This window comes from Salmo trutta, chromosome 1, assembly GCF_901001165.1.
Source record: "Salmo trutta chromosome 1, fSalTru1.1, whole genome shotgun sequence".
Taxonomy (NCBI): Eukaryota; Metazoa; Chordata; class Actinopteri; order Salmoniformes; family Salmonidae; genus Salmo; species Salmo trutta.
The window spans coordinates 57,378,412-57,390,426 of NC_042957.1; the positions used below are offsets into that span (position 1 = coordinate 57,378,412).

The 12,015-nt window shown below is 40.7% G+C and overlaps 2 protein-coding genes across 2 annotated transcripts in view; both read right to left on the bottom strand.

The window, feature by feature from the left end:
* Positions 1 to 591: 591 nt before the first annotated feature.
* On the bottom strand, positions 592 to 5,793 carry st6galnac2 (ST6 (alpha-N-acetyl-neuraminyl-2,3-beta-galactosyl-1,3)-N-acetylgalactosaminide alpha-2,6-sialyltransferase 2). Its single transcript, XM_029766368.1, has 9 exons — positions 5,048 to 5,793; positions 3,387 to 3,465; positions 3,112 to 3,283; positions 2,845 to 3,007; positions 2,527 to 2,665; positions 2,097 to 2,200; positions 1,652 to 1,735; positions 1,463 to 1,556; positions 592 to 938 (listed from the first exon to the last, which is right to left on the bottom strand). Exons 1-9 carry the CDS (start codon positions 5,170 to 5,172, stop codon positions 759 to 761), a joined length of 1,140 nt encoding a protein of 379 aa, XP_029622228.1. The 5' UTR covers positions 5,173 to 5,793; the 3' UTR covers positions 592 to 758.
* Positions 5,794 to 11,170: 5,377 nt separating this feature from the next.
* Positions 11,171 to 12,015, bottom strand: part of LOC115202308 (protein TsetseEP) — a 30,361-nt gene continuing 29,516 nt past the window's right edge. Inside the window, exon 4 of the mRNA XM_029766381.1 lies at positions 11,171 to 11,660. Coding sequence (XP_029622241.1) covers positions 11,546 to 11,660 — 115 coding nt within the window. The 3' untranslated portion in view covers positions 11,171 to 11,545. The remainder of the gene's footprint in view (positions 11,661 to 12,015) is intronic.

The following is a 12,015-nucleotide window of genomic DNA, read 5'->3' on the forward strand; positions in this document are numbered from 1 at the left end:
TAAAGATTTGCAGATGGAATAAGAAAACAATTGCACATAAGATGCCATCCCATAACATTTTGCACAGCTGTCAGTGGCAGAAAATGGCCATAACACAGCTTTCCCCATAAATATGTAACATTTTTTACAAGTGGTCATTATCTTGCTTTTACAGTGAATTACATAATCTAGCAGCATTCACTAGTCTATTATCAGGATTTTTCATAACAGACACTGGAGATCCATTTATGTATTTAACAATAGCTCAGCAGATCAAAGCTTGACACAAGAATGTGTCACTTTGTCTTTATTGTGGCTTGGAGTAACCTATCCTTGGATAGGCACTGGACAAAGAGGCTGCAAGTCAAAGCTCATTTACAAAAAGGTTGGCATGAATGGACTGCTGGCTTCATAATGTGAATGCTTTCATTGTGAGTCCCAGTCAAACCGACAGTTTCTAATGAGAATAGGCATTGCAGGAAAATGAGAAAGAGGAATGACCGAGAGACTATAGTCTCGGCTCCCTGCACCTGCCTTCACAGAGAAGATAAGGGTTGTTCAAATGATCAAAGAAGGCCCGATCCCACAAACAGACGCTTGGAACACCTGAGCTTGGCTTTACACCGTCAAAGGCCTTTAATGTTGCTGTGAGACTAATGACAAAGGATGCCACACAACTCCAGCAGCCACTCCTTCAGAGGGACTACCTCCATGGCAAACATAGGAGTTAACAGCATTTCAAGGAAGGCTTTCCACATGAAAATACAATTGAGTGTCCATCATTTTACTTTTGTCCTCTTGTACAGTGACATTACTTTTCGTGCATGCAGTACCTCCCACAGCCAGCTCTCCATCTGCATGTCGTGGTTGGCATAGAAGAGCAGGGGCAGCATCACAGCATCATAGTAGTGGTCAGAGAAGTCTGCAAAGTTTTTTGTGATGAAACCATAGGCAGACACCTGCAGGAAGGTAGGAGATTTGTTCACTTCTGCATGAACTGCATTCTCAGTCAGCTGTGTAAATATTTCTATGCATAGTTTCAGTATAGCACCATCTAGCCTTCAATACAGATGTAGGGTCTTAATTTGATCACCCTGTTGCAGTAGAACTTTCCTGCATAGCAGGAAATTAAATACTTGTGTGTTTAAGATTTAAAAAGGCTTCTGAAGTTTGTAACGTACACTTTTACATTTCAGACTTGATTTTCCCTTAGAAAAAAACCTATCAACCCCTACAAAAATGTTAATTAATTATAATCCACATTTACTGTTTCTGCAGGATTATGTTAATGAATTACATCTGACACAATCAATATGGAATAACAGTATATGGGGTCTATACCAGGACTATAAACAGAGGATGTCATGGTTTCCCAATAAATCACTTCCATACTGGCCAAGTTGCCATATGTCATTAGACACTTGGTTGGTTAAACAGTGACCAATAGATGACCAAGGGCAAGCGTGTGGTGATGTGACCTGACCTGGTCACACACGTGCAGGGCGGTCAGAAGCATCAGAGCACCAGTGCTGGGCATGTAGAGCTGATTGTACTTCAGCAGGGGAGACTTCAGAAACCTGTGCAGCATTGACAGTCAACAGTCATTAATGTCAAAAGCAGCCAATAATTATCTAAAAGTCTCAATTTGACCTGGCAATACGAGTCCCCTTACCTTTGTGTTACATATGTAATAAAATCTGGATGAAGCATTTTAAAGTGCTGAACTGGTGGCTTAAATCCAAAGTATCGAGAGGGCCTGTTTGAGGGGATAAATGTAGTAAGAGGTGAAAAAACTTTCCATTAAGAACTTCAAAAAGGAAATCAATTGCAAGGGAGCTTACAAAAAGATGAGCATCATCAAGTGAATTGTATGCCTACAGCCCTACCACCACTCACAAGATTCTATCCATTGCGCACCGCACCACATTCATAGAAATACAGGAGCATCATCTTGTGGTAATAAAGTGAATTACAGCTGAGAAGCCTATTCACCAGCATAAGCGCAAGATCATTGTGCTTTCCTTGACCACAGTACTTCAACACACCCTTGTATCATGCTGTTCAAATGTACTACTCTTCTTAATGTGGGCTTCACCTATGTGACCCTCTCAACTCACCAGTCCCCCTTGTCATGACCGGAGATGACATTTAGACCCTCGATAGCAGCTGACATCATCACATAGTCACGTTCGTTGGACGGAATGAAGATATATCGGACTCTCTGCAGATAGGAAATAGTCAAAGCTATTAGGAATAGTTGCATAAACAACCACTCAGAGTATGACAAATTTCTAACACTTTAAAATGGACCGGATTCAACACTGTAGCCCAGGGTTTCCCAAACTTGGTCCTCGTGACCCCAAGGGGTGCATGTTTTGGTTTATGCCCTAGCACTTCACAGCTGATTCAAATAATCAACTAATCATCAAGCTTTGATAATTTGAATCAACTGTGTAGTGTTAGGGCAAAAACCAAAACGTGCACCCCTTGAGGTCCAGAGGGCAGAGTTTGGGAAACGCTGCTGTAGCCTGTCCCACAAGTTCTTACCCGTCCCCGTGGGACCTTGGTGAAGCCATCTTTTCTGTAAGAATTTAGGGAATTCTTCATAGTATTTGTGGTGAACCCATAGAAAGATGTCTTTGTGCCCACGTCCTCCTCAAAGTGCTTGGTGATTGCCCCATTGACCCTGGAATAAATCATTTACCATCAGTCTAATACTTAAGCGTTTCCTTAAAAACTATGTGAATTAATATAAGGAAATATTTACAATTGCAACAAACTTGATCTTAGTTATGTCAAAGAGTAATAAGAAGTCTAATAGTTTTTTGAAGATGGTCGAAGGGGAGCTGCAGCAGCACTACTGACCTGAAGACAAAGTGGTGACTGTCGATGGCCCTGCCTTGTTTGGAGCCTCGAAGGATGCCGCCATTTCCCACCACAGCACAGCGGACACACTGATCAGGCCACCTGCGCTCAAACAGGCGGCTGCTGGACGAGTCGTTGAGCAGGGCCAAAGTGGATCTCACAACTGATCAACAACAAATTAGCAAAAAGGTGAGAGGACAATGACTTTATATACAGTATACACGTAGTTTGGTTGATTAAATAGGGTCCTGAAGGGAATGTTCATACCGTCCTGGGGCAGGCCTTTCCAGCCGTAGGGGGGCATATACGTCTCCAATCGCCCCCACTCTGAACGGCTGAAGCTCCCAGCCCACTGCAGCACAGGCACTTTAAAGTTAAAGCGTAGTCTGAGGAAGTCGTCCTTCTTCACTGCTTTTCTCAGAGGACACAAACCCTCCAGCTGAGTAGAGACAGACCTCACTTGACATTGTACTGTACAAGACGGATATGTGTGCCTTTCTTCTATTAGATGAGAGGCAACAACATAATCTCTGTGCGATTACCTTCTCTTCCCCAGTTGCTGTGGTGTTGTCCCAAAGCTCCTCATCGCAAGTCCAAATGCTATCAAACTCTGTGTCTTGACTGGAATGAGAAGACAACATGTATTGAAAATGCACAACAAAGAGTTAAATCCACACAAAACCTTGTTAAGTGGACAGAAGCACATCAGACCAATCCAGCGGATCTGTCTAAGTCAGGGATGGGCAAGTTTGATGGGGGTGGGGTCCACAAAATCTGACCTCATGGCTCGCAGGTCTGCGTACCCACATCCATACCCACACATGCAGTCAGAGCTGGCCCTAGCCTTTTGGGGGACCCTAAGTAAAATTTGAAGTTAAATTTCTGTACATTTCCTGCAATTCCACACATGTTGCAGTTTTAAAGTAAGTTTGCTGCAAATCTACACATTTTGCCATGGCGGGGAGGGGAGGGGGCAGAAAAGTTTCCAGTTTTTAATAGGACATCTGACTGAGAGTGACTAACAAAATCACTGGGGCCACCGGTAGGTAATTCAACCATGATTACTGCAAGTTTAAATAGCTGGTTGCAAATCTGGCTGCAAAATGAATTTACAATAAATAGATAAAAAATAGCTGACATGGGCTAATTGAGTGACATGAGAAAAACTGCTGATGCACAACCAAATTTCAAAATTCCACTTGATGTATTCTACTATTTTAACTCTCAGTAAGTTGAGACCCCCCACCCCCCCACCCCCACCCCTTACATTTTTTATTTATTATTTAAGTCTTTGAAACTTGATCTACGGCCTGTGGGCTGTCAGTTACCAATCCTTGGTTTAATTAATACATGAAGATTTTAACAGATATTTTATGGTACTAGAAATTCAACCCATCAAAACAATTCCTAACATGCATTTTACAAAGTCCTTTCCTTGGAACAGAGGAAAACAAGTGACAAGACTCCTGACCTCAATTCAGAGGAGAGTTCAAATTACTGCCATAAAAGTGTTGTAGTTGTGATAATTACTGCCGTCAGTTGTGTAATCAGCATATTACATTTACATGCACAATTTAAAAACCAGAGCACAATGTCTAATCTGTAATGTAGACAGTATTTGGTTCATTTAGGACATGTCTGAACAGGAATAAAAATGAGGTCAGTTGTGGGATATAAAGCACAAATGCGTTAGACACATTAGCCTAGTCAGTAGCTTTACCATTAACCACAAATTCAGAGCTTGACAAAATGGCAAGCATACATTTGAAGACACCAGCAACACTGGAAACTCAAACAATCTCTCATTTAGTGAAACATTTGAGTTTCAACTTTCAGCAACAAAAATGAAGGTAGAGTCTTATGAATGGGAAATGGATTATTACAAACTCCCCCCAAAAATGCATCAATTTGATAAATGTAATCTCATCTGCCAAAATCGAACCATTCCACAATAAGACACAAGAAAACTACAGTAGCAGTAGGTTGAGAGTGTCAATGTCTCAGTTGAATGCAACAGGTCATAGAACTGTCAGGATTGATGGATTACAGGGATGAAGATACAGGTAGTTGATTTGCATGGATTAGATTTTTTTGGACAATGGTTTCCCAATTAACTAAGTAGCCTAGATTACATTCTACCAACGTTTTAGAATATACAAATATTTGAGAGGGAAAACAATTTTAAAAAATGCAGAATATTCACCTGTTCGCAAGTCTGTCGTGGAAGAAGTCCAGGTCATAGTATTGTCCATACATAATTGTGGTTATAGTAACACTTACACATAAAGCCCCCACTAGGAAGACACACTTCCTCAAAGAAATCGTCATATTTCTCAACTAGAGAACAGAATATCTCATGCTGATTGAGTAAAAAAAATAAAAGTTTGAGTTTAACTTTCTGTTACAAGTCATTTACTGCTCTAAATCCCAGGTGAGTCAGTTGTGCGAACAAGGTCCATATCCTTAATGCTCCACGTGTTGTGCACAACAGGAGCAAAACAATTTTCCTCTGTGTCTTTTTTCAGTCAGACTATGATCTGTCCCGCAGAGTATGATTGTGTTGTCTCTGTCCTGTTTTTTATTTTTAGCTGTCAATATAACGACACATGGCGAGACCCAGATGCAGACACAGGAGGCAGAAGGTTTGAGTCTCTGATATTTCTTAAACAACAAGAGTCAGAGTTCCAAACGGTACAGGGAGGCAGGCAGGCTCAAGGTCAGGTCAGGCTGAATGTTCAGGTAGGCAAAAAGTCAAAACCAGGAGCACTGAAAAAACCACACTGGCTGACTTGACAAGACAAACTGGCAAAGACAGGAAAATCAGGAAAATCAAGAAGTATAAATGCGATTTGGAATATAAGAACAACAGACTAATATATCTCTGGCGAGACTCTAAACACAAGAAACGAAAAAAACGGAAGAGACAAGCCGATGACAGACGCAGAGTTCCTCTGTCAGACCGACTATCCACAGACAGCACTAACTCTGTCTCCTCTACCAATGGTGAGCGTTTAATCTACAACAGAGGGTGGGGACACCGGGGACAACGTCCAGGACAACACCCCCAGCACGTAAGAGGGTTCGACACACGTCGGGGGAAGAAGAAATCCACTACCACCCCGCAACACTTATCAATTGAGACCCAGGACGAGCCCACAGTCCAACAGGAGCTAAATGTCTTCAACTGATCAAGTAAGACCCTGACGTCCGCTCACCTCAGTGTTCTCAATAAGGGGATAACATATGTACCCACTGCATACATTAATGACTTTGATGTCTAGATAGATCTATTCAAGTTTTTCGTAATCTGAGATTGCGTGAGTTCTTTGATAAGAGTGATACTTACATGACTCCACTTGAAATGTCATCCTCAGTGAGATGTATACATAGGTTTACCACGCTAATCAATAGACTTACCTGTCCTACCGTGAGTCAAGGAGGAGATGGAGCCATTAACCCAGCTGAGGTACCTGAGAACTCTGAGAGAACTACATTTAGAGCAAAAAGTTCATTTGTACCTCCCCCCAAACGCAATGCCTCCATAGAAACCTTCTGTAGGATTGTTGAAAATTATGTAGGTGACTTACTGAAAGATAAACAGAAACACAAATCCTATGATAACCTGAGTAGAGACGAGAGAACAGCTCTTAAGGACTTAAAGTCAGATCCTTCGATTATCATAAAAAAATGTGACAAAGAAGAAGGAATTTGTATACAAAACAAATGTGACTATGTGAATGAATGTCGCCAACAACTATCTAAAGGTGACTTTTATCGCAAACTGAATTGTGATCCTACCCTGGAATTGCAGCATAATATTTCATCCACAGTGGAAAGCTGTTTGGAATCAGGACAAATCACTAAACAAGAAGTTTAATTTCTATGTGTGAAATTTCCCAAGATACCAACTTTCTATATCAAATTAAATCAAATGTATTTATATAGCCCTTCTTACATCAGCTGATATATCAAAGTGCTGTACAGAAACCCAGCCTAAAACCCCAAACAGCAAGCAATGCAGGTGTAGAAGCACGGTGGCTAGGAAAAACTCCCTAGAAAGGCCAAAACTTAGGAAGAAACCTAGAGAGGAACCAGGCTATGAGGGGTGGCCAGTCCTCTTCTGGCTGTGCCGGGTGGAGATTATAACAGAACATGGCCAAGATGTTCAAATGTTCATAAATGACCAGTATGGTCTAATAATAGTAATCACAGTGAACAGGTCAGGGTTCCATAGCCGCAGGCAGAACAGTTGAAACTGGAGCAGCAGCACGGCCAGGTGGACTAGGGACAACAAGGAGTCATCATGCCAGGTAGTCCTGAGGCATGGTCTCCTAGGGCTCAGGTCCTCCGAGAGAGAGAGAGAGAGAAAGAAAGAAAGAAAGAAAGAAAGAAAGAAAGAAAGAAAGAGAGAATTGGAGAGAGCATACTTAAATTCACACAGGACACCGGATAAGACAGGAGAAATACTCCAGATATAACAGACTGACCCTAGCCAGAAGAAGAATGCAGCACAGCACTCCTCCGCCGTTTGAAGGTCCAATGCAGTCGTTTTTATCTCAATATCAAATCATTTCTGGGTAACAATTAAGTCCATTACTGTGGTTGTTTTCAATTAAAATTGTCAAAAAGGGAAAACAAATATTTTTAGCAAAGGGCAATTTCTCAAACAAGAATTTTGCTAGGACTGTCTTGGGAGTGGGGAGAGAAACTGAAAATTAGCTGTTATTGGCGGAGAGGTTTGGAACTTTTTTTCTTATTGGTCTATTAACTCATTTATTGCATGTTGACGTCACCATGGAAGGCCAAAACTCCATTCCACCAAAACAGGCTGAAATTTCAGGTAGTCTTTTCATACAGCTCTTACACTAAAAGTGCATTATCATAATTTTCACAATTTCACAGTATTATTCCAACCTCATAGTGTGGAAAAGTACATTCACCGGTCAGTTTATTAGGTATACCACTCCATTCACAAAAATGGATCGCTCCTACAGACAGTGAGTCACGTGGCCATAGCTTGTTATATAAAGCAGGCAGGCAAGCATTGAGGCATTCAGTTACTGTACGATTGAACCTAATCAACTTTGAGTGTGGAATGATTATTGGTGCCAGGCGCGCCGGATCCAGTATCTCAGAAACGGCCGCCCTACTGGGCTTTTCACACACGACAGTGTCTAAGGTTTACCAAGAATGGTGCGACAAACAAAAAACATCCAGTCAGTGGCAATCCTGTGGGTGAAAACAGCTCGTTGATGAGAGAGGTTGAAGGAGAATGGCAAGAATAGTGCAAGCTAACAAACGGGCCACAAACGGACAAATAATGCTGCAGTACAACAATGGTGTGCACAACTCGTCGATCCTTGTCAAGAATGGGCTGTTGCAGCAGACGACCATAGAGGGCTCCACTTCTAACAGCTAAAAAGAAGAAGAAGCGGCTCCAGTGGGCACATGATCACCAACACTGGACAATTGAGAAGTGGAAAAACATTGCCTGGAACATGACAGCGAAATCAGTTAACTTGAGTGGCCTGCTCAGTCCCCAGACCTCAACCCAATGCAGCATCTTTTGGATGACATGGAACGGGTTATTTACAGCATGAATTAACCGCCGTTGAATCTGCAGCAACTGCATGATGCCATTGTGTCAGCGTGGACCAACATCCCTGTGGAGCGTTTCCGACACCTTGTAGAATGTCCTGATGAATTCAGGCTGTACTGAAGGCAAAGGGGGGTCCGAACTGGTACTAGATGGGTGTACCCAACAGAAAAATCACGTTTTTGACTGCACTGGGGCTTTAATAAACAAAACAAAAACAATAATAAATGCGCCTGGGGCTGCCAGTGGCCAGTGGTGTAAAGTACTTAAGTAAAAAATACTTGAAAATACTAGTTACGTAGTTTTTTGGGGTATCTGTACTTTACTATTTATATTTTTGCGAAATTTTACTTTTACTTAACTACATTCCTAAAGAAAATAATGGACTTTTTACTCCATACATTTTCCCTGTCACCCAAAAGTACTTGTTACATTTTGACAAGTAAATGGTCCAATTCACACACTTATCAAGAAAACATCCCTGGTCACCCCTACTGCCTCTGATCTGTAGGACTCACTAAACACAAATGCTTCATTTGTAAATTATGTCTGAGTGCTGGAGTGTGCCTCTGGCTATCCGTCAATAAAAAATGTAATAAAAAATGTTGTGTCTGGTTTATACTTTTACTTTTGATACTTAAGTACATTTGAGCAATTCCATTTACTTTTGATACTTAAGTATATTTAAAACCAAATACTTTTAGACTTTTACTCAAGTAGTATTTTACTGGTTGACTTTCACTTTTATTTGAGTCATTTTCTATGATGGTATCTTTACTTTTACTCAAGTATGACTGTGTACCTTTTCCACCACTGCCAGTGTCGCTGTTTCTCCAAGTGCGGCGCTCGGCTTTAAGAGTAAAAAAATATGTTTTGAGCAAAATCATTTTTTCAAGTTGCCCTCTGATGTCATCGGCCTCCCACCTTGATTGAGGAAAAATAGAGGAGCAATAGAGAACATTTGTGCCATGTCAGAGGACACCTGGACCACCTATCGAGATATGCCTTTTAAGAAAATCAGGTGATAAATGAGCTGAAAAGGAGACTGGAGTTCTGTGGGTATTCCACTAAAACCTCTAGTTCTTCTCTGATCCAGACTTGGTGTCCTTAATCTTCTCACCTGTGGTGCTATGTAGAATGATGCCAACACAGCTTACAAATGTTATGGCAAGAGGATGAAGCCAATTTATACTAGGACGTGATTATAATTATGCCTTGACATTTATTATGACATAAACACAAACATTGTATGACTTTGATAACGATCTGAGCAACTATATTTTGATAAGGTGTTTTTCAAACATGTACTGTGTAACTATGTACTCTAATTATTTCCAACATGTTAGTGGTACCACCCCACAGAGGAATGATAAGAGCGTGACAAACAGCACCCGGGAAGACTACTCATCTACTCATCTACTCAACCAGATAGACCATATCACTGTAGCCTACCTCATTTATCCTTGCCTGGTTTTACATGTACAACACATCATCAGGGAAATGTTGGACAAGGCATAAACAACTTGTATGTGTTCATGTGACACAATTATAACAGTTGTTTAAACATTTTTACATTTCATAGTTAGCTTTTTCTCATAAAAGTTTAGCAAAATAATGTTGGCATTAGACTTACTGAAAGAAAATGTGAAATCATGATTTATCAAATGGACTGTTCAAACAGTGTAGAAACAGAGTTTAAATAAAAGCATTATCACTCAAACACACATAAAAAAGTACATGATCACACGACCTGTTTTGAGTGTCATATTATTTAATAAAATAACTGGTAAAAAGATACACCTGAGTACATGAGGCTGCTGAGGGGAGGACGGCTCATAATAATGGCTGGATTGGAGTGAATGGAATGGTATCAAACACAAGGAAACCTTGTGTTTGACGTGTTCGATACCATTCCATTTATTCCGTTCAAGCCATTAGTATGAGCCGTCCTCCCCAATTAAGGTGTCACCAGCCTGTGGTACTAACTATTAAAACCTCATCGCTTGAGACTCTAAACAAACTACTAAAATATCTCCATACAGTATGTACATCCATTAAAAACATTTGAAACATTCAAAATATGGAGTGTTTAGAACATATAAAAAACATACACTGAGTGTACAAAACATTAGGAATACCTACCTAATACCCCCCTTTTCCCTCAGAACAGCCTAAATTCGTCAGGGCATGGACTCTACAGGTGTCGAAAGCATTCCACAGGGATGCTGACCCATGTTGACTCCAATGCTTCCGACAGGAAGTTCTTTGGGTGGTGGACCTTGATACACACAGGAAACTGTTGAGCGTGAAAAACCCAGCAGCGTTGCAGTTCTTGACACGCTCAAACCTGTGCACCTGGCACCTACAACTCATAACCCATTCAAAGCACTTTTTTGCCCATTCACCCAATCCATGTCTCAATTGTCTCCAGGCTTAAAAATCCTTCTCTAACCTGTCTCCTGCCCTTCATCCATACTGACTGAAGTGGACTTAACAAGTAACATCAATAAGGGATCATAGCTTTCACCTGCATTCACCTATGTCATGTTTTGTACACTCAGTGTATATTTCAATATTACCTATATTAACACTACAAAGTCATTCCAAAATAGTTCTTTACAACTGAAAATACATACAGTATATGTGACTTACCAACAATACTTCATAAAACATTTAAGCAATATAAACAAATAGGGTGTTATCGATATACTAAATGTAAATAAGTTACTGCAATTGTTTATTCATTAAATTGTTCATACTCTAAGAACATATGATTATTAAAGCCACTGTAACATTTCCATACTTTACGATAACCAATGTTAACAGAACAAGAACAGTATGAAGACTTGTGTCTTACATTCAAGTATTGTACAATTTGTTTTGGTCTTATGGGTAATGCCATTTAACCTATCTCTCTCCAGTGTGTCAGAATATTAAACCTATTGTCTTTGTCTGTTATGGATCATTCTGACCTGACATGATAAGTCAACCATAAATATGGTATTATACATTGACAGTTGCTCTGCTTGACACCTGCACTTTAAAAAGGGGAACAGGCTATTCAGCCCTATACAAGGTTGACAATAACAGAACCGCCCCATTCTGCTACAGGGAGTAGAGTTTGAGCTGCTCCTCCATGTCTCCCTCAGTCACCTCCCCTAGTGCCTCCTGGTTCTGCATCAGCAGGAGAAAGATGGCCGCCAACTGATCGTTTTGCACCCTAGAACAGATACACACAGGTATGATGGCATTGCTTCCGATGCCTGGGTCTATATGACACACTTACAAACTCACACTCATCAATACACACAATAGATACATATAACAGAAACTCAGTGTACACAAACAACCCGTGACATCCCAAAAAACACACACATGATTGTTATCTATGTGTGTGTGTAAGAAATACACATACAGTGGCTTGCAAAAGTATACACCCCCCTTTGCATTTTTCCTACTTTGTTGCCTTACAACCTGGAATTAAAATGTGTTATTGGGGGGGAGGGGGGGGGGTTGTATTATTTGATTTACACAACATGCCTACCACTTTGAGGATGCAAAATATTTTTTATTGT